The 27520-nt window shown below is 58.3% G+C and overlaps 3 protein-coding genes across 6 annotated transcripts; 2 read left to right on the top strand and 1 right to left on the bottom strand.

Annotated features, from left to right (window-relative positions):
- The first annotated feature begins 737 nt into the window (after window positions 1-737).
- On the top strand, window positions 738-5568 carry IL12RB1 (interleukin 12 receptor subunit beta 1). The gene is given in 16 exon segments (XM_054396051.1): window positions 738-1019; window positions 1655-1705; window positions 1707-1855; window positions 2020-2189; window positions 2261-2412; window positions 2907-2943; window positions 3127-3237; window positions 3321-3403; window positions 3474-3699; window positions 3788-3958; window positions 4048-4149; window positions 4261-4410; window positions 4501-4644; window positions 4752-4848; window positions 4940-5021; window positions 5125-5568. Coding segments are annotated over 16 exon segments (2451 nt in total).
- An 8581-nt stretch (window positions 5569-14149) lies between these two features.
- Window positions 14150-18944, bottom strand: ARRDC2 (arrestin domain containing 2). Of its 3 annotated transcripts, none has more exons than XM_054396354.1 (8): window positions 18668-18944; window positions 17690-17756; window positions 17420-17567; window positions 16978-17080; window positions 16451-16707; window positions 15981-16140; window positions 15586-15737; window positions 14150-15495 (listed from the first exon to the last, which is right to left on the bottom strand). In XM_054396354.1, the coding sequence occupies exons 1-8, from the start codon at window positions 18942-18944 to the stop codon at window positions 15442-15444; spliced, it is 1218 nt and encodes a 405-aa protein (XP_054252329.1). In that variant the 3' UTR covers window positions 14150-15441. The 3 variants fall into 3 exon arrangements, with proteins under 3 accessions (XP_054252329.1, XP_054252330.1, XP_054252328.1); XM_054396355.1 differs by having other exon boundaries at window positions 17690-17786; window positions 18698-18944; XM_054396353.1 differs by lacking the exon at window positions 18668-18944 and having other exon boundaries at window positions 17690-18661.
- Window positions 18945-24197: 5253 nt separating this feature from the next.
- Window positions 24198-26745, top strand: PEX11G (peroxisomal biogenesis factor 11 gamma). Of its 2 annotated transcripts, none has more exons than XM_054396210.1 (5): window positions 24198-24263; window positions 24341-24529; window positions 24673-24851; window positions 25042-25089; window positions 25798-26745. In XM_054396210.1, the coding sequence occupies exons 1-5, from the start codon at window positions 24198-24200 to the stop codon at window positions 26024-26026; spliced, it is 711 nt and encodes a 236-aa protein (XP_054252185.1). In that variant the 3' UTR covers window positions 26027-26745. The 2 variants fall into 2 exon arrangements, with proteins under 2 accessions (XP_054252185.1, XP_054252184.1); XM_054396209.1 differs by having other exon boundaries at window positions 25042-25092.
- Window positions 26746-27520: the final 775 nt, after the last annotated feature.

Here is a 27520-nt window from a genome sequence, read left to right as displayed (position 1 = left end):
ACAGTTCAGCATGGCACAGGGCTGGAACAGACCACAGCACAGGATGACATGGTGTTGGGTCTGGCACAGCACAGCATGGCATGGCACAGAGCTAGAATAGCACAGCACTGCACAGGATGTCCTGACGCTAGCACAGAACAGGACTGGCACAGTCTGCCTGGTTCAATGCAGCCCAGCATGGCATGGCCTGGGGCTAGCACAGCAGGGCACAGGGTGGGAACAGCATCCCTGGCTCAGTGTGGTCCAGCCCAGATCTGTCACATGGCTGGTACAGCCTGGCACAGCCCAGTACAATCCAGCACTGCCTAGCACAGCCCAGCCCTGCTCAGCAAAGCCCAGCCCAGCCCAGCCCAGCCCAGCACTGTCCAGTACAGTCCAGCATGACATGGCACAGCCCAGCTAGGTACAGCACAGTCCTGCTGTATGTTGCGGCCTGCCAAAGCCCAGCAAGGCTCAGTTTGGCACAGCATGGCAGGTGGGAGGGGGCACACACTGCTGAGTTGGAAAGAGCAGCAGGTGCCAGGGCACCCTCTGTGTCTCAGCTCTGACCATGCCAGTAGCAGGGGTACAAAGGGGTCACGACACAGGGACACTCCTGCCACTGCTGCCCTGCGGCCCCAAGCAAAAGCCACACAAGGGGGTACTTTCTGTGGGAACAAGGGGACTCTGTGCTTGGCCCTCGATGCCACCTGGCTCCACCAGCCTGGCGTCAGCCGTCCCATCACGCGGCCACCAGCATGCCGGTGCCCGCTGCTTGCCTGCCTCACTGGGGCTTTGTGTACGGCCGGGAGGGGCAAACTGTGCTGGGGATGGGGACAAGAGCCTGGTTTCAGCAATTGCCAGGCACACGCTACCGGGCACCTGAACAAGCCCAGCCCTGGAGCAGCCTCCCGAGACTCGCCCGGTCACGGCACGAGGGGGACCAAAACCACGCCAAGAGCTCAGCCGAAGGCCCCCAAGCTCCCGGCCTCTCCCGGGCTTACATTGCACTTCTCAGCGGGCCATGGGGGCAGGGCCGGGTCTGTTCCCAGCAGGTTGGGTGGCACAGAAGGACATTTCGGTTGCTTTCTCTTTTGGTTTTGGTAAAAGTGAGGCATGACCGTCCCCCTCCCCCCTCCCCCGCCTCTGGGTGCCTGGGAACAGCCTCCTGGGGCGAGCTTTCGGCAGAAGAGGAAACGCCGGGCGCGGGGAGCTGCTGCCAGCACCGGGCTGCCTCCGAGCTGGAAGGGAGCACCCACGGGGTGCTGGGGGAGAGGGCATCCAGGAAGGGCAGCAGAGCCCCGGCGCAGCGTGAGCCGCTCTGGGTGGCTGATGGCCGGGTGGCTGGTGGCGGCGCTGGCGGCGCTGGCGGCGGGCGGTGAGTGCCTCTGCGGCGCTGGCAGATGAGAGATAACTTTACAGACTTTCAATGAACGATTCGGGGGCGATAAGGCCCCGGGGAGCCGCGACGGCGATGGAGACGCTCGCCTGAAACCGCAGGGACGACTGAAGCCTGGTGAATCCCTGCCAGCAGCGGGCAGGGGCCAGAGCGAACGGCACTGGCCAGTGCCACAGCTCCCGGGAGGGGGGAAATGGGGAGTTTAGGGTGAGAATCACCCAGGTGGCTGCTTGGATACCGTGGGTGAGCAACATGGCAATGGAGCAGTGATTGGAGCTCCTGCTCTATCCCGGCCTTGCCCAACCCACTGGGTTTTGGGGTGTGGGAATCCCCCCAGCCGCTGCCCTCTCCTGTAGGCACTGCCATGGCCCCTGGATTCTCCTGCTGGAAGCAGTGCCAGTCCCGCTCCCGCCCATTCCTCTGCTCCTGGCCACCCCTAGGCCCCACCGGCAACACCTCCTACCTGCTGACCTTCTGGTGAGTCGGGCACTACAAGTGGGGATGGATATCTTGGCCTGGGGATCCCATGGGATGCATCCTGACCAGGACACATGGAGACATGCACCCTCCAAGTCCCAAACCCACTGGGAGGGCAGGTGCTGCCCCATGTGGGTCCAACTTTGTGCCCACTCCTGTTCCAGCTACATGCCACCCAGGCCGTGCCAGAAGTTCAAGGTGGGCACAAGCACAACATACATCCTGAGTGAGCGTCGCGTTTATGTCTTGACCAATGTCACTGCCTGGGTGGAGGCACGCTGGGGGCACCATGTTCACAGGACCCCCAACATCACCCTGTACCTCAACGAGGCTGGTAAGTGCTGGTGAGGCCAGGCTGGGTAGCAGCACGTGCACCATAACCATAACTAAACCTGCTCTTTACAGTCAAGCTGGATCCACCTCCCTCTGGGATGTCCTTCAACAAGACTGGTGGGCAGCTATGGCTGCAGGTGCCAGGGGCACCGTGCTACCGCAGGCACCAGCCACTGCAGCGGGAGGCTCGCTTCCGGAGCCTGGGCAACCGAGGCTGGATACAGGTAAAGCCCTGGTGTGCCAGAACCAGCGGTGACTGATGGGATGGGCAGCAGTGCCAGGGTAGCTCAGGCAGCCTGGGGAGTGCAAGGGCTTGGTGGTGCCACCAAAGCTGTCCGTGCCCAATCTGTTCCGGGGTATTATCAGCTCTGCTGGCTCCTCCCAGCTGCAGGGTTCTGCTGTGCCTGCAAGGGGATCAGGCTGCGATGTGTGGGGATTACGCAGCCAAGCCCCGGATTACACCAACGATGACGACAGAGAAAATCTGGACACTTGTCCCCAGCAGCTGGGGATGCTGCATGATTGCTGCTGGCAGGTGCCAGTACCAAAGGTGTGGTGCCCCTGGTTGAGGGCACCCTCCTGACCACCATGTCCCCTGTGCCCTGCTTTGCTCTCTCAGTCCCCTGATTGGGGGGACATAGTGTGGCATCCACTTTGATGTCCCAGTAATATACTGGTTTTACTGGGTGGGTGCCTGCCCCCCTGGTTCTCCCTGCAGGTGATGTGCGAGACAGTGATGGGCAAGGATGACTCAGGTTGGTTTATCCTGTGGGGATGCAGGGGACAAGCATCTCCCAGGAAGGAGGGGTCCCAGATCGTGCAGCCCAGAGGCTCTGCCCTGAGCTCTTCCCTGCCCCCCAGCACTCCCCAACAACCAAAAGCTGGAGAAAAGGGGGAGAGGATGTTACCCCTTGCCTGCCTTTGTCACCCCACCCTAGTGACCTGTGCCCTGGGGCAGAATGGTGCCTTTGAGGTCCAGCTCCGACACAAGCCCCATCACTGGAGCAGCTACTGGAGCAATTGGAGCAACTCCATCTTTGTTCCCGAGGGTGAGGAAGAGGAGAGGAGGTGTATGGGATCCAGGCAGCTCCCAAAACCACCAATGGCCCAGCCAGGCTCCTTCCTTTCACAGAAATCCGGGCGAGCCCTGTGCTGAGCTACCAGCTGGGGAAACTGGGGAGAGCTGGGCAGCGCGTGCTGAGGCTAGGCTGGCAGGTATGGTGCCATCCCCAAGGACCCTGCCAGGTGCCCCCCACCATCTCATCCCTCCCTCTCTCTCCCCAAGCAAACCCCCAAGGAGCAGGGAGATGTCACCTACACACTGCGTGCGCACATGCTAGCGTGCCACTGCACCGAGCTGGTTGAGGAGGAGGTCGTGGTGCTGAGGAGGGAGGTGACAATGCACAACCTCACCCTGTCCGGGGCCGAGTATCAAATCCTGCTGATGGCTGCCAATGCTGCTGGACCGGGCCCCCCACAGCAGCTCCATGTGCCAGCAGAGCAGCATGCAGGTATCCACCCTATGGAGGGACCCAGCTCCCAGGCAGCCTCCAGGGAGGTCTTTTCCCAGCCGTCCCTCACAGCCCCCATTCATCCCAGATTTTGGCTTCGAGGACATCAGTGTGGCTGGCGGCACCATCGTGGCACGGTGGGAGGCACCGAGCCCTGGCTCTGTCTACTGCTTTGAGCAGCAGGTGCTGCATGGCGACCCCAAGCAAGGCACCTGCATCCAGCAGGATTTCCCATCTGGGAGCATCCACGTGGAGAGAGGCAAGGAGCCCCCTGAGCATCCAGTTTGTGCCCCCTGCTTGGGGCTGGGGCCCTGTGGGGTTTAACCAGCATCCCTATTTCGTCCCCAGGAGCGCTGCAGGTGCCTGCGTGTCACCGCCTGGCTGTGCACGGCTGGGCCCCGCACCAGGGCTGGGCCACCCTCGCCCTGCAGCACCACTACGCCGGCAATGGTACCTGGGGAGCCAGGGAGTGCCTGTGCTGGGTTCAGCTGCAGAAAGAGAGGGCTGCAAAACTCTTCCCCTTTTTTTTTTTTTTTTTACCCCCGCCCCCATCGGGCGCAGCCTCACTGGCCGTGCCTATCCGCATCAACGCCAGCACCGGGGATGCCACCACCATCACCCTGCAGTGGAGCCCACCCCCCCATGCCACCTGTCCTGGGGCGATGGCCAAGTACCTCATCTGCCACATGGCCAAGGGGGACAATGTGACGTGTGAGTGGGACCCCTGTTCCCCCGTAGGGCAGGAGGAGGTCAGCCTGCAGGCAGCTGCTGGACACCCTTCGCTCGTTTCCTTTTGCGTAGACGCCGAGGTGGACGCCGTAGTCTCACACCACACCCTGCAGAACCTGCGGCCCGGCACAACCTACAGGGTGGCTGTTCGAGAGGTGACAGAGGAGAGTAGAAGGACCTGTGGCACTTGGTGGCACTTCCGGACCAAGGCACTGGGTAATGGCTGGGGTGCTCAGGGTGCTCACCCTTGCCTTGAAATGGCTCTTAAGTCCCGCGTGGTGCTGGGGGCAGAAGTGCCACCACCCAGCCATGTCTATCCCCAGGTCCCCAGGCAGCAGCATGGAAATCCAACCTGAAGTACCTAGGCATCTTACTCAGTCTCCCCACCATGGCCACCATCTACCAGCTGATCAAAAAAAGGTGACGGCAGCACCCTCACCCCCACCTGCCTTGGCCGCCAGGCCCCCAACTCCCTCATTATCCACCCCCTCACCAACCACCCCCTCCCCAGGGCTCGCCGCCTCCTCTTGCCACCCCTGCCCCAGCCCATGGGCACCAAAGCCATCCAGTTCTCCACCAGTGAAATGAGCCAGGTGAGATAGGAGGTGCAGGAAAGGTCAGGTCCTGCCCCCCAGCAGGCACCTGTGCATGGTCCTGGCATGGGACATCCCCATCCCAAATGCATCTTGCTGTTAGGGCCAACCCAGGCCAGGCTTTGTGGAGCCCTCAGAGAGGTTCAGCCCTGCTGAGCTGCTGATGCCAGAGCCAAATGCCAGCAAGGAGCTGCCAATCCCAGAGTTGAATCCTGACAAGGAGATGGCTAACAGCAGCACATGGCGTGGCACACATCAGCCTGGTCCCACAGCTGAGGAACCAGTGGTGCTGTGCCCACCGGGCTGTGAGCAGGAGCTGCCCTTCGCCTACCGCAGGCAGGAGGTGCTGAGCCCAGAGGCTTTGCCACCACCTGGCAGCGCTGGCTGCATCAGCCACATGCCCAGCAAGGAGGAGGAGGAGGAAGAGGAGGGAAGATGGGGGCTGCATCAGCCACTGATTCCTATCACCCTTCTCATCTCCAACAAACCCATCATCATCAGGAATGAGGAAGGATGGAACCCATCACAGGAGGAGCTGGTGCCATAACCAGCACTGGACCAAGGGCAGCAGGGATGGATAGCAGGAAGGGGGCAGGGGGCTCCCATGGGATGCTGGGCACTCACCCCTTGAACTCGTGGCCAAACTGGCATTTTCAGGGTTCTTTTTGGTTACCAGGATGTGGTAGGTGATGCCTCCAGATTCCATGGGCCGGGATCTGGCCAGGCACATCCCAGCCTCAACTGTTCCTTGGCAATAAATCAGAAGGGAAGGTGGCTGCAGAGTCCATCTGGAGCTAAGGGCATTTCCTTGGCCAGATCAGGAGCAGAAGCAAAGCTTTAACCCAGCTGGCTGCACCCTACCTGATGGGATGGGGGCATAAACAGCCCATAAACACTGGCAATTTGCAAGAACTAGGGAAAAAAGTGCAAAATGTTCAAAAAGAAATGTAACAATAAATAAAATTTAAAAAAAAAAAAACAAACCCAAAAAAAACAAAATGCAAGAAGCAGCAGAGCTGAGGTGGTTTCTCTTGCCTGGCCAGGAAGATTTCAGCAAGGATTTAGAGCTGAGGGTGGCACAGGACTCTGCGGGGCTGAAATGGGGGTGATGTGGGGCAAGCAAGGCCCCCCCAGTACCCCAACATGGGGCTGTGCCACGGCCCTGGGCCTTATCTGGGACAGAACTGAAGATGCTGAAGATGAAAAGTGGTTTGTGGTTTTGTGTGAGGGGCTGGAGGCGTCAGCGCTGACTTGCTGAGAGTGCAAAAAATAAGGGAAAAAAAAAAAAAAAAGACATCTAAATGGGGTTAGCAGCGCGGGGAAGTCCGGGGCAAGGCACTGTCGGCAGAACTGTGGTAACTGCCACAGCTGCCAGCGCACGACTCAGCCTCCTTGCCGCTGCTCTTGGCCCCACTCGTGATTTCACCAAAGTGATGCTCACAGCACGGACACGCGCGGGCGGAAATCTCGCCGATGCCACCCGGAGGTAACGCAGCGGGGCCCGCGGCGGCGCATGGCTGAGCTTCGGCACCTTCCCCCGGCTGGAAGCCTGGGCTTTGATGGCTCTGCCTGGCGCTCCGGGGATGGGGATAGCTGCCACTGAGTCATTCCCACAGCTGGCGGTTCTGGATGCGTTCATCGGGGCCCCGCAGGACCATGACCACCGCTGCTGTGCCCGCTGGTGTCAGCCACCGCAGGTCCGAGGCATCTGGCTGCCGGTGAAGCCACGAGGTGGCACCAGCCCCGCGTCCCACGGAGCTTCCCGGCACAGGATATCCATCTGTGCCTGCCCACCGTGCATCGCCCGAAGGCCCCTGCGCCACTAGCCGCCTCTGTCCTTGCCCTCCAGCGCCCCAAGTCCCTGGGGATCAGCTGGAGGATGGGGCTCGGTATCCTCCAGGTCCCTAAAACCCATTGGGGAGATCAGATGTAGAGATTTCTATTGGGAGTGGGCTATGCGGGGCTTGCTGTCAGGAAGCGTTGGGTTACAGGCTGGCTGCGAGCACTCGCTCGGGTTTCAGCCTAGCCGCTGTTTACAGCCCGGTTTTGGGGCCGGGGCAGCGGCTGAGAGGTCAGGGCTCATCTGGGTTGGGTGGCACCATGAACACCGGGCCCGGTGCGGCGCCAGCGCTGCCGGTTAATCACTCCTCTTCGTGGAACGAGTTCATGCCAGGACAGTCGGCCCCGAATGCTGCACTCTGGAGAGATGGGGACACCCTGCAGGGTTCCATCCCACCCACGGCACCCCTCACATCCCCCCGGCAGAGTCGTGCGTTCTTCCCGCGTCTGGAGCTGGCCGGTGCTCAGCCGGGAGCACGGTGCAGCGCAGAGCCTGCAGGCACCATGCCGGGGAAAGCTCATTGAAGGCAGCCTTCCCAATTAGTGCGAGTGAGCGGCTCGGGACTGCCTAATTAGTTTAAACTTAACAGAACTGTTTTCCAAATGAGTCTCCGGGAGCTGCTCTGAGCCCAGTGACCCGAGGACAGCCACTGGGACCAGCTTCTGCAGCCAGGAGGTGACCTTCTCAGCTCCCCCATCCGGATCCGACCCCAAGCAGGCCCCAGACGTGCCGCAAGGGCACCAGCTATGCCTGGCAGAGCTGTCACCACCCGAAGCCTGAGGCCAGGCAACTCATTACACTAAATGCAGAGGCAGATCTGGGATAGCTCAGGGACAAGCAGCAAAAAGCCATCGCAGCAGGGGAAAAAAAAAAAAAAAAGCAGCACCCATCCCAAAGGAACTGTGGGGTCCCCCTTTGGGAGGGCTTCAGGGTCAGGCTGGGATTTTGCTCCTGGATCAAAGAGTTTAACCTGCTTCCCAGCCTTGGGGAAAAACAGCCCCCAGAGCAACAGCCTGGGCAGTGAAGAAGGTTGCAACCCTGAAGTCCCTTCCCTTGCCCATCTGTCCCTCTCCCAGCCCCTTTCCCCTCCCCAAGCCCCAGACTGGAGAAGATCAGATGCCAGCACAATGTTTGATCCCAGTCCCACCAGGAACCGTGGCAGGGAGGAGGATTATTTGCCGGACAAAAAGCCACCACTGCCACCAGTGACAGTGCCACCTGCTCCCGGCAGAATTAGGTGACTATTCAGGAGCTGCTTCGTCTTAATCTCTAAACAAACAAACCAATCCCTAGGATAGGGAGGGTTTAAATTATTATTATTTTATTAATTAAGCAGCATCCACAGAATCATTTCAGCTAGAAAACAGCTCTAAGGTCACCCAGCACCACCATGGCCACAGGGGTTTTGAACACCTCCAGGGACAGCGACTCCACCAGCTCCCTGGAGAGGCTGTTCCAATGCCTGACCAAGTGCCAGGCAGCTCTTCCCAATATCCAATCTAAACCTCTGAGGGCTGCATCCCACTCAGGGGCATTTCCCACCCCAGCAGTACAATCCCCCTCGATGGGGATGCTCAGGTTTCTCAGTGGCTGCTGCAGGGGAAGTTTTGCTTTTCCTCCCTAAGAAAAAAAATTTGGGTTCGTCCTTCCCCCAGCCCTGCTGGTACAGGCACCCCCACTGTGCCCATGGAGTGGGGAAGGGGCTGAGGGTACCGCAGCTGGATAGGCGGCCACAGCAGGATGGACAGGGGCTGGCCACAGCTGGGCTCAGCTTGTTTTTAAAGCCCTGAGTATTCCAGCGACCTTTCGCAATCGGCGGTTTCACCGCAACAACACCAACTGCAGTTTGACTTCACAAACAAGGTCCGTGGCCGCTCAGCACCCCTGGCTCTATCCTGCTCACGTCAATCTCAGCCCTTTGCTGCAACAGCTTCACCCGGGCAAGCACCATTTCCAGACCCGGGAATGGAAAATGCCTTGAAGCTCCATCAAGATTAACTATTTTATGGTTTCCCCCCGGCACCCGGAGGGGCTTGGACTTGCCCTAGATGCTGAGTCGCTGCATAAATCCCAACGGGATGCTGCGTGCCCCAGTGTATGAGCCAGAAGGAGCGGCCAGAAGCCATCCTCTTCCTCTGCCGCGTGAGAAACACCAGGCTGAGGGCAAGAAATGATTTTTTTTTTTTTCCTCTGCAGTTTTCATGTTTTCAGCTGGCTGCCCCAGGGGAGGGGGCAGATCAGCCTCTGGCACAGCCGAAGCTTTCCAGGCTTTGGCAGCAGCCCGATGCGGCTAAGCCACAGGGAATTATTAGAATTATTAATAGGGATTTTTTTCCCCCCAACCAAAACTTTGTAATAACAATAATAAAAGAACTCATAAACAAAGGCTCTGGGAGCCGGGCAGCGCTTCCCCAGCTATCGGCTGATCGCGAGGGAAGGACGCGGTGCCCTTATCAGCGCACACATTCCCTGCCCTCCTGGCAGCAGAGCCAGCCAGAGGTTTGCAGCATAAACATATTTTGCTGGAGTGGCCGGGGTTGACCTAAGGACAGTGGCTTGGTGGGAAGCAGAGACTCCCTCAGATCCCCTTTTCTGCAGGAGATCCCCATCGCTCCCCGCCGAGCCCTGCAGCGATAAACACAGACCCAACTCCCCCCCGACCCCCCCGTTTACCAGCTCCTGGCAGGCAGATTGACTCACCCGCATTTTTTTCACACACCAAATCGCTGGGAAGCGGAGCGAACCGGCTCGGGGCCCCTCGGCACCGACCGACAGTGCCGCTGCCGCCCGCCCCGCCGGTGCTGCCTGCCGCGGCCACCTCCAACCGGTTGGGATCCCCCCAAGCTATCGCTGTCTCCATCACTGGCCTGGGATGTGGTGGCATTTACACAGCTGCTGGGCAGGAAAAGATCTCCTGCTCCACGTAAAGCCCTGCATGTAAAAGTAATTGAGTGAAAGCTTGCTAACGAGGTCAGTAAATAGGGATGGGGTTAACTGTAAAGCCCTGGTGCTGAGTGGGTGTCCCTGTGAGCTGGCTTGGCCCTTTCTTCTCCCCCAAACTGGGCTTTGTTGACCCAAGGATTTTTAGCTGAATCAAGCTCAAAGCTGCTGCTTCTTGCAGGGTGAGGGAAAGAAAAAAAGAGCAAATCCCTGTTTGTGGAGATTCAGACTGGGGAGCAGGAGCAGGGACTGGAGCTGTGTGGTTTATCAAGGTTGCCCCATTGCACTTTGAGCAGGGCCAAGATGGGGGACAAGGACCAGTGGGGGTGACAGCCCCTTGTTCTTCACCTCTAAACTGAGTCCCCACCAGCACCCAGAGCAACCCACCAATGCCACTGGCATCCTGCATGGTGCCAAACACCTCAGTCAGATGAGGGTTCCACACGACTGGCGGAGCATCACCCAGGAGCACCAGCAAACATGGCCCAGGATGGGGAGCAGTGCTGGGAGCAAAGTCCCATGGTGGCATGTCCCTGGCACAGGGCACAGCTGTGTCACTCACAGATATCAGCCATTCCCAGATCTCAGCCATTCCCAGCATGCTGGTGTGGGAGCTGTGCCACGTCCCCAGCTGTGCCATGGCCGTCCCCACAAGCCCTGTTTGTGTGCCAACACCTCACGTGCTTCCATGGATGACTCGGGGGGGGGGGGGGGAGGTTTTTTGCTTTAGTGTTTTTTTTCTTTTACAAAGCCAAAATATTTGCATCCCTGCAGGGATGGCTCTGGGTCACCAAGCCCAGGATGCTGCACTGGGATCCCAGTGGGGGAGGGGACACCCAGCTCAGCAGGGAGGGTCCCCAGTGGCACCCTGCACGGGCAGCACCATGCCCCTGCAGCCCTGGGTGTTTATACATAGACATGTTTGTGCGCGGCATCTGGTTCTCTCCCAGCTCCCTCCTCACTCCCAACCAACTGGAGAGAAGTCAAAAAAGTCATAAAAAGTTTCCATTGCCCAGGGCGGGGAGCTGGGACTGTGCAAGGGCCTGAGAAGGCCCACAGCGACAGACCCCAAACAGGGAGGGGGGGGTCTGCCCCAGAAAAATCAAGCAGTTGGGGTTGCTACAGGGAATCAAGGTGGTGGTTTGCTGCTGGCAGCCCATGGTACCAGCCAGCCCCGTGGCAAACCCAGCAGGAGTGCCACCCAGCACCACTGGGGCTTGTGAGATGTCTTAATGAGCATCACAAAGCCCACCTGCATCACCACTGTGTTCCATGGGGATGGCACAAGTGGCACATGCAGCACGTCCAGCTGACTGCTCCAGAGCCTGGCTTTTGGCATAAACCAAGCCCAGGCTCTCCCCAGCCTGCCCCAGTAAGGCCTTGCTGCCTGTGCTGGCTCTGGGGAAAAGCTGTGATTCCAGTTGAGCCAGCAGGGAAAACCCCGGCACAGGGACCTGGGGGCTTTGCCTGTGACTTCCATGGGTGGGAGTGGCCCCAGCAAAGAGCTGCTGAGTCAGTAGGCAGAGGGTGGCCACGAGGCTGCTCTGGCTTGTTGGGGTGCACAGCTGCTTACCAGTGTCCCAGCAGAGCTCTGCCACCACCCTGCAAAGAGATGTCCCTGGAGATGCTGCCATGGCCAAGCTGTGCTGGTCACAGCACTGAAAGCTAGAACAAAACCAAAACAAAGCCCAGTGGTGCTGGGGACTGTGTGCATGTCCCTGAGGTGCTCAGAGAACCCCTGGCACAGCATAGGTCAAGCAGGTCCCCATGCTCCTGGGCACCCATCAGCACCAACTTGCTGCTCCCCAGGGTAGAGTTGTGCCAGCCGTGTCCCACTGGCTGCAAAGATGCTGAATTTGAGCAGCACATCAACCATATCCCAAGCTGGGTGTCCCCAGATTTGGTATCACCAGCCATGCCCCTGCCCCTGGTGCTCCCATGATGTGTACTGGGGCAAGCTGCACCCTGCAGGGCTTGGCCCAGCTGGATTGGAGGAAGGTGGCTCCTGCTTTGGAGCTGGATGGGTGCCCAGACCAGGAGGCAGCATGCGTGCAGCTAATCCTTGGCCCTTCCAAGGTGATGCTGGCACATTCTGTCCCTGCCAGCGCCAGGATGGCTGCAGGGTCTGTGTGTCACCCTCCCTGCAGCACAGCCATGCTGGCCCCCGGCCACTGACTGCTGCAAGACAACAGCCTCGAATGAAGGCTGTGGCCTCCATGCTGGGACTGAGCATCCTCCAGGGACTGGGAGAACTGGGGAGGAAGGAGCAGCCCCTCAAGGTGCTACAGAAAGGGACTGAAGGGATGTAAGATACAGTGTGGGGGTCCCAGCACCCTGCAGAGCTAAGAGCTGTGAAGAAGGTCCCAGCACTCCAGTGCCCAAGGCAGAGGGTGTCACACATTTTTGAGGCTGAAGGGCAAAGAGGAAAAGCGAGAGCAGCAGAGTTGGGGGCAGGGGGTGGTATGGTGTTTCCATGCCCCTTGCAAGGAGCAAATTTTGTTGGGTGGTCTGGGAAGCATTTTCCAACAGGCAGGGCCAAGAGCTATAAATAATCCCAGCACTGTAGTTACGCAACGAATCTCCAGCGCTGGGTCTCTGGGCCATGGCCGGCACGGGGCCGTCTGGGCTCAGCAGACCCTGGAGCACCCCTGCAGACCCCCAGCCCCCACCATGCTGTGCCGATAAACAGGAGAACAGGTTGTGCTGGGCAGTAAGGACTTTGGAGCTGGGGAAGATAAATAGGCGAAGGTTGCAGGGAGCACTGGTGGTTGTGAAAGCGCTGCCCGGGAGGAGCTGTGCCTCGCCCCAGCTCCCAGGATCCCAGACGAGGTATTTTTAGCCCTGCCAGGACTCGGGGACACAGCCCTTTGTTGGCAGGGGACCCATCACAGCCATGCCCCCTGCCTTGCTGCCTGGCCTTAGGAGAAGAACCCTGGAGGCATTTATAAGAATTCCTGCTGGGAAAATCTCTCCCATGTGGGGTGTGGGAGTGGTGCCCACTGGCATTGGATTCCCTGTCCCGCCATGGCCTGTCCCCACGGCTGTCACCATGACGTGCATTCCCAGAAAGGTTCAGGAGGATGTGGGGGGGTGCTCGCTGCTTTCTTCCCCTTCAGTCCTGGGAATAAGCAGCTCCTTGTGTGGCCACAGCAGATGATCATGGTCTGACCGGCAGCCCCTGGCGATCACCACCGCTCGGCGCTGCCCAGCACAGAATGGCCTCCTTGTGCTGTGCTGCGGTGTGGCAGAGCTTGGCTGGGGTGGGGTTGGTCACAGGGTTTCCTTCGGAGGCATCTCGAACCAGGGGGTTGTGGTGCTGCAGGTTGTGCCCTCTTTGATGTCCCCCCAAAGCCCTGGCATAGAGCCGTGAGGCCACACAGCAGTGGCCACCACACCACCAGGGGCAGATCTGGGCATGCCTCAACCCCAGCAAGGATGCAAACAGCGCCACTGCCAGGCTGGTTAATCCTCTCCTGAGGAGGATTACTCAGTGTGCCCAAGGATGCCAAATTAAAACCAGATTTGAATGAAGGCTGCATGAGCTGTGAGCTCACAGGCAAATTCTGGGCTGGGTTATCTCACCCACGTGCCACGGCCCTGAGCAGATCAGCAAACAACGAAAACAATAAAGGCAAAAAAAAAAAAAATCAAATCACATTCCAGTGGCAACACTTTTTTGAGCAGTCTGTGGAAGGCAGAACCAAAGCCCTGCCTCGAGCACTGCTTTGCAAGTGCCAAGATTCACTGCATCAGAACAGAAATGCTGCTGAAAACCAAATCCCAGCCCCAGGAAGCAGGTGAAGGAGCTTCCCTGATCCCTGCACAGCAGCCCTGCCCAGCTGGCCCAGCGTGGGACTGATCCCAAACTTCCTCCAGGAATGGCTGAGCCACCACAGGAGTGTCCTGGCTCCCAGATGGAGCTGCAGGGTCCCTGCCAGGCTGCTGGAGAGAGAGGACCACATCTGTCCTCTGACAGCTCAGGTAGGAAGAAGCAGCAAGCATGGAAAAATAGAACAGGATCACCTGGAGTTGGGCTGTGTTGGTGAGGGGGAAGGTCCAGAGCTGCATGGAGATGTTTGAGCTGGGGGCATGGCACAGAGCATTGCTCTCAGCACTGGCCCCAGCCAGAGCAGGGAGCTCTGAGCACAGGGGATCAGCCCTGCCTGAGTGACCCAGTTAATCCCAGCACAGAGTGGGACTGAGTGCAGGGTGGAGCTGGGTGCCTGCGGCAGGGAATGAAGCAAGGGCAGGGAGCATCCCAACAGCCACGTGAGCTGCAGTGCTCTGGGCAGTGGGAAGCAGAAAGGCAGAGGAAAACAAAAACCATCCAGGCAACATCTGGGTGTAAAGAATTTATTTGGAACAAAGATTCCCCAGCAAAAAGTGGTACAAAAAGAATAGAGACAAGAGTGGTCGTTACAAAAATGTTCACAGCTAGAAAACAAAACTCACCTGAGCAAGCTGCAGTGGAGTGGCCCCAGGGCAGGTGGCCCCAGCACGCCTGGCTCAGGGGCATGTTGACATCAGTAGCCCCGTGGGCAGGACTGGCTCAGTGAGGGAATGCAAAAGTCCTCAGCACCCAAACCCTGCTCAGATCCTGCTGGAGTGAGCAGGATCAGCCCCATGGTACAATACCCAGTTCACCAGTTCCTGTGCCAGTCAGCACAGGGTACTGCACGGTGAGGGCATAGCCAGGGCCACCAACCCTTCTACAGGCACAGGATCAAGCTTGTCCTGAACAGAACTCCTGGTCCTGAAGGACTCTTCAGCTCCACATCTCCCATTCATGGCTGTCGCCAGTCTCAGACCATGCTTGTCCACCAGCAAGATGCCAGAGGCACAGCTCCAAACCCCCATGGTGGGTACTGTACTTTGGGGGATGGTTATCAGCCCCATCACAGGGGAGGCATCAGCACACTGGGGAGGTTTGGTGCCAACACACCAACCAGCTGTCCTGTTCTCTGTGGCACCTAAGCACCGCCACTGACCATAAATTCCAGGTCCTCTGCTCTGGTAACAGCACATGGAAGCCTTTAAAGTTTTGGCAGGCCAGCTCTAACCATTCCTCCTGTAAGCATCACCAGGCTTGTGGTGGTCAAACATTATCAGCAGCAGACAAAGTCTCTGCTTCATCTGGCCAGAAAAAGGCCTTTTACTGAGCTGCAGTACAGGAGTTGCAATCTTGCTGAGCTGCTACAGAAGGGCTGCACCTCCAGCACCATGGGACTTGAACCCAAGCAAAATTAAAATATTCTCCAGAAATCCTAAAATAGTCTCTCCAAGCTCCTGTTTTCCATGACAGGAGTTGCCAGTGCATGGCCACTGCAGGCAAAGGGAGAGCAAACATCTTCCCTTTGAACCCCAACATACTGGGGTAGTTAACCCTCCACATCCTGCCCAACCACACACGGAGCTACTCCACGCTGTGGGCTCTCCTGTGTCCTCCTACCATGTACGAGTCCGCCACAGCAGGCTCAGCATCAGTCCAGGCCGAGAGCAGTGAGCAGAACTGGGGACTCGGTGCTGCAGGAGCTCTGGTCTCACAGCCACCATGTCCCTTTTTCCAGGCCAGTGCTGTGAGGGTGCAAGCTTCCAACCCAAGGGATCACCTCTCTGTCAGCCGCATCCGATGTGCTTCTCTCAGCAGGTCATGCAGCGCGGACGGATGTTGTCTGAAGGAGGGTTTGGATCAATCTGCAAAGCCAAGGTTACAGTCAAGAACCCCAGCAGTGGGTGCATCCTAGCTGGTCCCACCAGCCCTGCCAGCTCAGGAGGGTTTGATACCTCTGAATACAGGGGAGGGGGTCGGAATCGGAATTCCTGGATGTAGGCAAAGAAAGGACCCTCCAGGACACCACCGAGCTCACTGCGGCATGGTGGAGCCAGGCTCCGCTCGGCCTCAGGGCTGGACACGACTGAGGAGTATTCAGGAGGAGCTGAAGAGAGAGCAGAGCCATCAGGGAGGAGGAAACACTCTGCACTAATGGGAGACACGCAGGTAAAAGGGCTTCAGATCCACTGTTGCCCAAACTCTCCCAGTTCAGAGAAGAAACCCAGGAGATGCAGCACCACAACCAAGGAAATAAAGCAAACAAAGCAGAAGTTGGTCCTGGAGCAAGAGAGAAGGCTGAGAACTCACTGATCCAGCACCCAGATCCCGGAAAGAGGAAGACCCTCACCCTCCGGCTGCTCTGGGATGGTGCTCAGCCAGTCCAGGCTGAGGCTGTACTGGCTGCTGACGCTGGATGTGCGGCTCCCGAAGGGATGCAGTGGGATGGTTCCGATGACCAGCGGCAGCTCCAGGAGCAGCTTGGACGTCCCAGGAATGTCCACACAAACCTGCAGGAACAAGACACAGGGAAGCTTAGCCCTGGGCATTTCCCCAGTCTGGATGGGCTGGTATCTCCCCAGAGCACTGGCTTGAGCTGGCCAAGACGGAATTCTTGCGGTGGGATGCAAAGGGAGGTGGAAATGCTCCAGCATGAGCCCTTGTGCTGTGTGTGAGGGGCAATGGGACAACAGGGAGAGCTCAAAACCTCAAATCACCAGCCCCAAAATTCCTGCACTGGCTCAGAATGGGGACAATAAGCACAGCTGTGGTGAGAAGGGGAAGCTGAGATGCTGCGAACGCTTCCCATGAGTCCCTCACCTTCAGGGAGTATTCCACCTGGAGGATGCGGCACTGCAGGATGGATGGAGCCACCGGTGGGATCTTCAGTGCCCGCCCGTGCCACACTTCCCGCTTGCCCGCTGTGATGGAGTCGCCAACGATGCTGGTCACCACCAGCCTCTTCTGCTTCTTGGTGCCCCGAGCGATGAAGGTCTGGGTCTGGATGATGGCCACCTTGGGCACCACTGCTCGGCTTGTGCAGTTGTCGATCTCGGCAAAGATGGGGATGAACTCCCCTGGAAGAGAGACGTTCATGCTGGAGGAGTCCAGGGGATTCCAGCACAGGATCACCATAGCTTGCCAGGCTGTCTGCCACCACAGGCACAAAGGTTTAATGTGGTAGGAGCCTGTCCTGAGGAGGTTGCCCACATCAAGTATACTAAAGCTCTCTCAGCTGATTTCATGCCAGAAGTTGCGAGCCCAGTTCACAACAACCTCAAAACTCCTTCCCCTGGGGTCTACCCCAGGACCTGCAGAGGTTCAAGGGCACCTGCAGGTGGGCTTACCTGGGGTATAGCCTTTTCGGTCAATCTTGGCAGTCATGGAAACCTGGCCACGATTGCAGTACCAAGCACGAGCAAGTTTCTCCTTGGCACCTGCCTGGGGAGCCTGGAGAATGGGAAATATTTAAGCTCCTTAGTAAGCAAGCATGAAACTCAAAGCAAGCACCTCCCTGGCACCAAGAACCTGCTGGGGAGCATCAGCAGCTTCTTGGGTGTCTGATGCAAGAAGCTGTCGCAACACATTGAAGTTTCCAAAACCTAAGAGCCACAGATGACCTCTGCCCAGTCCAGGTAGTGCTGAAGGGCACAAGTTGCATGGGGGCAAATGTTCCCTCTGGGCACCAGGGCTGTGTTGTAATGCCAGAGGGGAGGCTGATACCTTCCCCATGGGCTTCCAGAGAAGACTTGGATGCCAGTGCCCCAGGGTGGGGCAGGAGGAGCTCACCAGCAGTGCAGGCGTGTTGATGTCAATGGGTTCAATCACAGTGAACTCCTTCTTCACCTTCTTCACTGCTGACCACGGTCTGTGCAGTTTGGCCTTCACCCAGTAGCGCACACTGCCATGCTTGCCCTCAAAGGAGGTTGCCAGGGTCCTGTGCAGAGGCAACAAGCAATTCAGAAGGGCTTTGCTGCAACAGCCTTGTTTGTGAGATGCCCTGTCCCAAGAAGCTCCTCTCCCTCTTTGCATTAAGGCAGCAAACCCCGGGTGACTTACTCGGGGAGCTGGAAGGTGAAGGGGAACTCGTGTCTGCCTGCCTGCAGGACGGTGACCTCACCATTGTCTGTGGGCAAAACAGATTTGAGACGATTATCTCCCTCCTGCAGAACTTCCTCCCTGGGCAGATCGGTGCTGGAGATGTACAGCACACAACCAAGGGGCAGCACAATGGCACAGGAATCCTGCCAGGGTGAAGCTGCAGCAGCAGTCCCAGCTGCGCCCCGTGAGCCGGGCATGTCCCATGGGTGCGGGGCACTGTCTGCTTCCCACATGTCTCCAGGCACACTCAATCCAGGGACACTTCCCCAGAAGCTAGGCAGCTTCCCGAGCAGGTTCTGCTTCATGGTGGCTCGGAAATGAGAGCCCAGGGATGCCCAGCCATGCCAGGAGCAGCTCTGGGAGGGTGGGCAGCCAAGCTGCCCCTGTGCATTCCAGAATTGGCACCCTGATTCTGCCTGCACTGCACATAGCAGCTGGAGTTGGAGGGGACCTCTGGGGATCTTCTAGTCCAATCCCTTGCTCAAACCAAGCTCCCGACCCTCCACAGGAGTCTTCCAATGCTGCTTCCCTGTCAGGGAGCACCCACAACAAAGGGGGAACCTCATGTGGGGCTGCTCCCTAACGGGGGTTCAGCTGCACACACCAACACCCCGGGGTGCACTCATTAATTGAGGTGTCTGCAGAAGGCCCCTGTGCCCAGTTCACAGAGCGCCCAGACACTAAGGCACCCCTGCACGCCCATTTCAGCCGTTTGGGATGACGTGCACCCAGATTTCAGCTGCTTGGGTGCCAATGTATCCAGTTGCCAGTGTCCCACGCACCCTATCTCAGCGGGTTGGGTGGCTGTACACCCAGCAATCGGAGGGCTCCAGGCTGCCCCACGTCCCTGCTCTTTCAGCCCCTTGAGTCCCGGTGCAGCCACATCCCCGCACCCTGAGGGTGGCTGTTCGGATTCTAGGGGGGCCGGTGCCGTACCTGGGGGTGCCAGCAGCGCATCTCGGTGGCTGAGAAACTCCACCTGGTCGCTGTAGCTCTGTGTGTAGGCGGTGCTGGAGCCGGCGCTGCGGGACTCGGTCCAGTGGACGCGGGCAGCGCCCACCGCCCGCAGCCGGAGGGCTCCGACCCGCGCCGCCGCCGCCAACTCAAGAACCACCCGGCCCGACACCGCCTGCCCGGGGCTGAACGCGGCCGGCACGTCCCTCTCCGGCTCTTCCAGCAAGATTAAAAAGCGTTTGAGTCGATCGAAGATCATGGCGAGCGCTCCGCTGCCTGGCACAACCCGGCCCCGCCGCCGCCCGCCCCGCTTTAAGTGCCCGGCGAGCCCGGGGGCGGCCCCAGCAGGGCGGGACGGGACGGGGCGGCCCCGCCGGGCCCTGCAAAACAAGGCAGCGAGCATGTGCGGCCCGGCCCCCGGCCCGGCCTCTCCCTGGTGGGGTGCGTGGTCCCCATTCCAGTGGGGCTGTGGGGTGTTCCCGATGAGTGTCCCCAGCTCCTCTGCCTGCCCCGCGATCCTGACGCTCTGTCCGCACATCCCGGGGGGTGTCCCGACTATGGGAATGTGTCCCGGAGCAGGATGGTTGGGGAAGCTGAGTGCTGCCAGCTCTGCTGTGGACAACTCCTGGGGAGTTGCTCGGTGCACCTCCAAATCCCCCTCAGCTCCCATCCTGTGCCCATCCCATTCCTGCACAGATCGGTGCTCCCAGGTCCACGGGCAGTGGCTCTGTCGGGGGATTTCTCCCTCGGAGCCACAGCTCCCTCCATTCCCGATCCTCCAGAGTGAGGGCTGCACTCAAATCCCTGTTCTTCCTTTCTCAAGGGCCGTTCCCAGGCATCAGAACAGGCTGCAACTGGATCTGGGCTCCTCCTGTGGCACGGCCAGGCCGACTGGTGAGGAAGCAGAGCTGGACTGGGACACAGCCTTGCTGATTTCTAAGAAATCACGAACTGGCTCATGTTCAGCTGTGCAGCTACAAAGGGAGTGATCCATCTTCCCCATGCTCTGTCACCAGGCCTGCACTGTTTTTTCACCAGCTCATACTGGTGTTTGTGGGGTGCTGCTCCAAAAACCCAGCACCAAGTTACACCTGCATGGATCCGTGCTGGTGGCAGCATCTGCTGCTGCTGCTGCCAGGGTAAAGGCACAAAAACTGGGAGCTGGTGATTCCCAAGGTAGCCATCACATCAACAGCACCAGAAGATCTTGTAAAAGGGAGGAGAAAGAGGTCTGCTCCACCCCACACCCCCCGCAAAGGGTTAATGCAGCTTTAGAAACTTCCTCCTGAACCACGTTTTTCACATTTGCAGCACTCCAGAGCCCCCACCCCGGGCACAGGCTGGGGATGAGACAAAACAGGCCTGAAAAATGTTGCTCAGCATTTGGCTGCCCAAGCTTGGAGCATTTTCCAGTTGCTCCCAGCCATGCTGGGCAGGACCTGCTGTGCGGAACTGGGTTGATCTCAGCCACCAAAAATGAGCTGGCCTGAAGCTTTTCAAAGCTTTAGCTGCCTCCAAAGGCCAACTGCAGTGGTCTGTGTCCCTCCCTAGGGGAATGGGACTGTGTTCTGGTTTCAGTTCCTTGCCACAAGCAAAAGATGAATCCTGCCTGCAGGTAGCGGGAGAGGGGCTGGAGGCAGAACACTCACAGCCTGAGGAGTGGTGACACCAGCTCTGGGAAGGTGCCAGGTGTCCCCACCACAGTGCATGGTGACATGAGAGATGGTGGGGCTCTAGAGAGGGGCTGGGTCCTCAGCTCCATCCTGTGCCTGGCAGCCTCCTCCTCCCGCCTGCTGGCACACACCCCTCAGCCTGTGAGTCATCCTTCACCCACGGGATGAGCATCTCTGCAAACCTCCCTCCCGTGTCAGCTCCATGAGATGACCACAGCTACTCCTTGGTGCCTCCACACAGGGTGGGAAGTTCCCCTCTCATCAATCTGGGTGCTCAGTGCTGGGAAAAGGACTCTTCTTTCTCCTGGGATCTCCAGGTGCAGGAGTTGTGGGACCTTGGCCAAGAACTTTTGCATTCAAGAATGCTCCTGAGTGCCCAAACCCAACACAAGTCCAGGCTGGGCTCAGAGCAGGAAAGATCTTACAACACTTCAGCCCCACCTAGAGTCTGGCCAGGCTTAGCCAGTCCTACATGAGCTGACACCCTGCACAGCTCAGACAGGGCTTTTCCTTCCCTGACTTTTGAGATCATCCAGTCCAGCCAAGGTCTCTGGATCAGCCCACTCCAGCACCTCAATATTCCAACATCCTTCTTCCACCCTTTTTCTTGTTGCACAGCACAGCACCCCAGCGCTGGTGCTCACCACCCTGCCAGGAAGCTGAAGATAAAGTCAGGGCTGAGAGAAGAGTAGAAGGCAGGGCTCTTATCTGTGCTGAGCTTCCCTCCTCTGCCTTGCCTTGTTACCATGACAAAACTCTGCATTTTTAACCACCGTGCAGGCACAGCTGATCTCATCCAGAAGCAGCAAGAGGGGAGCAGTCACGGGGACCTTCAGGTGCTGGCACATTTTCAGCAGTTCCTCGCCAGCTGACATCAAGAAGGTCCTCACACTGCTGCTGGGGGCAGCAGGACAGAGCAGGATCCAGCAGGATCCAGAGGGGGACATTGTGGCTGCAGAGCAGCACTTCTTCACAGGCTGCAGCTCCAGAGATCACACACCTGTGTCCGTCTCAGAAAGCAGAAAAGGAATCCACACATGGACAGAGACAAAAAATCCCAGCCCCCAAGTTCTGGTGAGGCTCTCTGCTCCCCAGGGAGCCCAGCTCAGCTTTCCCAGTGCCACAGGTGAGGGCCAGAAACTGTCTGCTCAAGCTACAGGCTTGCAGGGCGCTGGCAAGGCCCAGTAGTCCCTGGCCAAGTGTCCTTCTCCAGATGGCTCCAGGGGCTTCTGTCATCCACAGACCCAGCAGCAAAGGCCAAAGGCACTTGCAGCAGCTTGTGGCTTCCCTACAGAGTCTGACTGGAGGGGTAACAGGGGACAGAACTCACCCTGTGACCTTATAGCTACTGAGGACACCATCCAAACACTCCAGCGACCAAGTGCTGGGGGGTGTCAGGGCATGGGCTTCCCCTTTGTCCTTAACTGTGATCAGGACACTTGGCACAGTGGCAGCTGCAAGGGCCATCCTCAGGCTCAGCACAGAGGAGCTGCTGCCAAAACCCAGAGACTCTAGAGTAATGCAGGTGTTGGGAGCAGATGGCAAGGAGCAGTCACACAGAAAGAGCGAATGTAACTCCCCCAGTGCAGTCCAGAGAAAAGAACAGCTCCAGGAGGGCAGCTCACATCAGCTCACATCCTCGTTCCATCGCTCCAGTTTCCTCCTGCAAGCTCTACCATTGCCAGCTAGAGCTGGCACCACTTTATGGGCTTCACTTGATCACAGACACAATCAATGCCTTCAGCATGAGCTAAATCCTGCAGCCATCTCCAGGGTTGGGTGTCACATGGCACAGTTACAGGTGACAAGGCCATCAGAGGCAGGGGAAGGGGGAGAAAGAGCCCCTGAGCCCCAGCTATAATGACTGCAGAGGCTCAAGCAGGCAGACTGATCAGGAGAGGCAGAGCTAAGGAGCAGCTGGGCAGCAAGGCTGTCCCACATCCCTTGGCTCTGGACCGTTTCATCCCAACCAAAGAAGGCAGTTCCTTGTCCCCCCACCGTGCATCTAAGCAATGTGCCAGCTGGGCATGTGGTGCCTGCATCAGGAAACTGAAACCAAATATTTACTGAACTCCTAAGTGCTCTTTCCACACTTGTGAACAGACACCTCTGTTTGCACTGCCCTGGGCAAACAGAAAATAGCCACAGCTTGTTTGTGCTGAGCAGGCTGCAGCTCGCAGCCTCCTGGAAACTAGCAGCAAAGAAACCCGCAGCAAAGAAACCCACAGCAGAGGTGAGCAGGGGCCCTCCTGGAGGGAACTGCTGCAGCCCACGGGGTTCCCAACCCGTCGCCCTGGTGCAGACCCCCGTGCCCAGCCTTACCGGGGATGAGCTGGCAGCGGCGGTGCAGGAAGGTCTGGCAGGCAGTGTAGTCGCGGTAGACGATGTTGAGTCCCACGCTGCGGCTCTCCAGCCAGTGCGCTGCGGCTCGGCCCCGGGCGCAGACCTCCAGCGCCCGCAGCCGCAGCGCCCCGCGCAGTTCCAGCCGCACCCGGCCGCACAGCAGCTCACCGCCGCCGTAGGCACCCCGTGGGCTCCTGTCTTCCAGCTCCAGCGCCAGGCTGCGCACCCGGCCCGGGACCTGCATGGCTGCTGGCCTTGCTCCCGCCGCGGCTCCGAGGGCTGAGGAGCACAGGACCGGGAGCTGCGCAGCCCTGCAGGGAGGGAAGGAAGAACAAAGGCTACAGAAGATCCCTAATTTATCTCTGCCCGGCCTGGCCTGGGACCCTGTTTTGCTGTGGGGTTTTAGCGTCGACCTGACGTGTGTGAGGCTGAGGCCAGGGCTGCAGAGGGGAGCGAGGGGGTTATAAACCTGGGAGGAAGAGCAGGACTGCAGCTTATCTCTGGGCTGCAGGCGCTGGCGCCGTGCAGCTGGGACGTGCACTGGGCTGCGTCGGCAGGGAGGGAGCTCACACACCGCCAGCCATGCCCAAAGATTTCACATGGCTGTGGGAATCAGGGAGACTGCGGGACCCTCCCAGTTTGGGTGCTGCTGGGAGGAGTGGGAGAGGAGTTTAGAAAGACTCCTGCCCCCCCGGCCAGTTGTGCTTTCTGTGTCTGAAGTTGCATCGACATCCAGATACTGTGTGTGGGACCAGCGTGGGCTGTGTGATTGGGGCAGGACTTTCATCTGCTGGCAGAGGGAATGGAAATGGAAATTAAATTCAAGCCAGTGTATTAGGAGGCAACATCAGAAAAGCTTTGCAGTTGGACTTGCAGTCACACGTCTGTGTGGATATTGACTAAGGAGAGGAAAAGACAGGGCCCCGCTGTCAGCACTTTGCTGGAAACCTTTGCCCACGCAGCAAACAGTTCTCAGAGAGAGGAGGCAGATGAAGAGATGTCCTGGGGAGGTGTTGGTGCCTGGGACTTGGAGCCATTTCTCACTCGTGGGCAAGGGAGGGGTCTCTAAAGGGAAGTGTGGGGACAGGGGAGGCGAGGAGGACACGGATGTGGGGGTCTGCGTGTATGTGGATGTGTGACTGCGGGGGCACTGCCAGCCGGGTTTCCGAGCAGGTTTCCCCGCGATCACCCCGAGCGCGGCTCGGCACTGCGAGGCGGCAGGGCTGGGGCCGGCCTGTAAACCCCTCAGAGCCGGGGATCTGGCCGTAAAAGAGTGGCTGCCAGATGCTTGCCGGAGCCCAGCGTTCAGTCCCCAGCCGAACGTGCGTCGCCTCCAGGAAAGGGAGGCCGCGAGGGGCACTTGGATCACCGGCACGACACTGGCCGCCATGGACGGGAGGCTGCGGCACCCACGAGCCCCGTCGCGAGGCGACAGATGCGACACCTTCCGGGCAGGCTCCGCGCCGTGTCGTGACGCCACTTCCGGAACCGTTGCTATGGCGGCGAGTGCCTTCAGCGGCCTAGTGGCCGCGCTGGAGACGCACCGTGGCCGCGACCGGGCGGTGAGTGCCAGGAACGGCCCGGTGGGGTCCTGTCCTGCCGTTACAACCGGATCCTCACCGGGCTGTGCCTTTTGCAGGTCCGTGCGCTCTGCTATGGCTGTCAGCTGGCGGGCGGGGCGCTGGCCACGCCGCAGGCCTCGCCATCCGGGCTGTCCCGGAGCCTCCTGGCCGTGTCGGCCCAGCTGAGTGCCTGCCGTACGGTCCTGCGCCTCTTCGACGACTTCGCCATGCTCAGCTACAGCTGTGACTACGGGCTGGGACCCAAGGTGAGCGCAAGGCAAGGAGTGCACCGGCACCCACAGCTGTAGCTATGGGCTGGGCCCCAAGGTGACTGTAGGGCACGGGGTGCACTGGCTGCCGACCCGGCTGTGCCACAGGCACTTAGGCGTGGCCCCCATGCTCCCCACAGGACGAGGACTGCCTGGTGCGGGGGCTGTCGGTGCTCTGCAACCTGGCTAACCAGCTCTACTACCCCTGTGAGCACATCGCCTGGGCAGCTGACGCTGGCATCGTCCACGTCGGCTCTCAGAAGTGGTGGACTCTGAGCACGGCACTTTGGGCCTCCTCCCTGCTCCTGGGCATCCTGCGGTAAGGTTGGGAGGGAATTGCAGGCTGTGGTGGGAAGGAGACAAGGAATGAACTGTGTTCCCTGTAGTCAGGCTAACATGAAGGAGCCTCTCGGCTGCAGGAAGATCTCTTCCTCAAGGATGCACTTAACGCTAGAGAAAAAAAACTCCCCTTTGATGCTAAAACAGAAATACTGTTGTCTTGTTTTCAGATCCCTGAGGGTCTTGTTCCAGTTAAGAAGAAAGCTGAGGCAGCACAGGTGGTATGATTCCTCTCCAGCTAATTTAACCCAGACATGTCTGCTTTCATTTAGTATCACAGAATGGTTTTGGTTAGAAAAGACCTTTAAGATCAACCAGTCCAAGCATTAACCCAACACTGCCAGGTCACCACTAGACCATGTCCCTCAGCACCACATCTACACAGCTTTGAAACCCCTCCAGGGATAGGGACTGCACCACTGCCCTGGGCAGCCTGTTCCAGGGCTTGACAAATTGTTTCTCCTGTCCAACCTAAACCTACCCTGGGGCAACTTGAGGCCATTTCCTCTTGTCCTATCACTTGTTCCTTGGGAGAAGAAACGAATCCCCACCTGGCTCCAACCTCCTCTCAGGGAGTTGTAGAGAGCAATGAGGTCTCCCTTCAGCCTCCTTTTCTTCAGGCTGAACACCCCCAGGTCCCCAGTTGCTCCTCACCAGCGCTGTTCTCCAGACCCTTTTCCAGCTTCATTGCCCTTCTCTGGACCTGCTTTAGCCCTCAATGTCCTTGGAGTGAGGGCCCCACAACTGAACCCAGCATTCAAGGTGTAGCCTCTCCTGTGCCCAGTACAGGGCACAGTTCCTGCCCTACTCCTGCTGGTCACACTATTGCTGTTTCAGGTCAGGATGCTGGTGGCCTTCTTGACCACCTGGGCATGCTGCTGTGAGCTGTCACTCTGGGCTACCACTGATGCTGCCTTTGTTTCCAGCAGTGCATCTTCACCCTGGAGTCAAAAGGAAGTGAAAGCCCAGGTGAAGGCTGAGGTTCTGAGCATCCTCACAGCCACAGCAGATCTCTCCAATGCAATCCACTGGCTGCCTCCAGGATTTCTTTGGGCTGGACGTTTCCCTCCCTGGTTAGTTGGTCTCCTGGGAACCATCTCTTCCCTGATTGGCATCTACCAAGCATCTGGAGGAGGAACTTCTGAAGCTGTATAACCACAATTAAGCTTTGGGAAGCCAGTTTTCCCGTGGAAAAAAAGCCTTTGGTGAGGCAGGGTGCATTTTAACTCCTGGGTGTTGGTGGCTGTAATTCCACACTTCCTGTAATTGGGGCTGCAGTCAAGATGCGAGTAACAGGATTGATTGCACTTTATGGTTTTATCACTCTTCATCAGAGAAATCAGGTGAATCCTCTGAAAATCAAGAAATTTCCTAGGATTGGTGAAACAGGGAGGGAAAAAGTTACTTCCATCCTTTCTTCCTCTGTCCCACAAGACAAATCCAACCCTCCAGACTTCGCTGTCACTTGAAAGAGCACAAAGTCAGTGTCAGGTGGAGAAACTGCCACGGTCTGTGACACTCAACTTCTGCAGGACAGATCCTGCAAGTTCCAGCTCAGCACTTGGTGCCTCACCCAAACCAGGGAGGTCACCCTGGGCTGGGGATGTTTTTTGGAGCCCAGAGCAGATGTCCCAGGCACAACCAGGAGGGAGCAAGTGATGTTTCTTCAGATGTGAGCGGGGAAAGAAATAGCAATGGTGAGCAGTGCCTGGAGAGGCTTCTGTGTTGCTCATTTACGGAGAAACCCTGGAAGCTGAGGCTCCCCGGGAGGTGGAGCAGCGGCGCCGCACCTCCAGCTGTGCCACCGGGTGGAGCTCTTCCACCGGGCTCCCGCAGCAGCTTCTTTAATGTATTCATCACCTTCAAGGACCAATCAGACCAGTGCTAAGATGAGTTTTACAGTTCCATTCCTAGGCGGTGCCAATAATAAACGAGATGAATGCTTCAGAGGTGGCCTTGAATGATTCTGTTCCTGATAAGAGAGCAAATGTTCTTTATCTGCTTCTAGAAAGCTCAGAAGGGCACTGAGGCAACAGAGACTTTGTGCTGCATTAGCTGTAGCTCGCCCTCTGTCCCCAGCCTGCCTCCCACCACAGGATTCTGAGCAGCTGACTGCAGCCATGGGAATGCCTCTTTGGAACAGTTCTGCTGAGTCCGTGCCCTGCTTGTGCTCCCTGCTTGTGCAAGGCAGGGTGGTGTACATCCTATGTCCAGGAAGCTTAACCTTTTCTTCTGTGATGTTTTTTGTCACAGACAAGGGAAATGATCTGCCTGTGTTCAAAGAGCAGAGTGAGGTCTTGCTATGCTCTGTCCTTGCTGATTGTCAAGACCTCACCCTCTGCAGTGTCCCAGCTGACGCCTTCCTGGCTGTGCTTGGGATCTGGTGCCAGGTTCACAGTGTTTGGTACAACTCAGAGGTGTTACCCGTTAGAGACTTCTTCTCCTTCCTCTACGCAGGCTTCAGATCTTGTTCCTGAGCAAGTGCAGCGCTCTGGTCCTGCTGCCTGGGGGCAGCCCTGTCCTGTCACCAGCTGCAATTTAGTGGTGTTTTTATATTTATTTAACCTCATTAAAACTGTTCCTCCAGAACACACTTAGCATGGGACAAGGTGTCACCATAGTGATTTAAGTAACCCCGTTTTGAAACAC

Source organism: Indicator indicator, chromosome 36, assembly GCF_027791375.1.
Source record: "Indicator indicator isolate 239-I01 chromosome 36, UM_Iind_1.1, whole genome shotgun sequence".
NCBI classification, from domain to species: domain Eukaryota; kingdom Metazoa; phylum Chordata; class Aves; order Piciformes; family Indicatoridae; genus Indicator; species Indicator indicator.
This window is presented reverse-complemented; position numbering and strand designations above follow the sequence as displayed.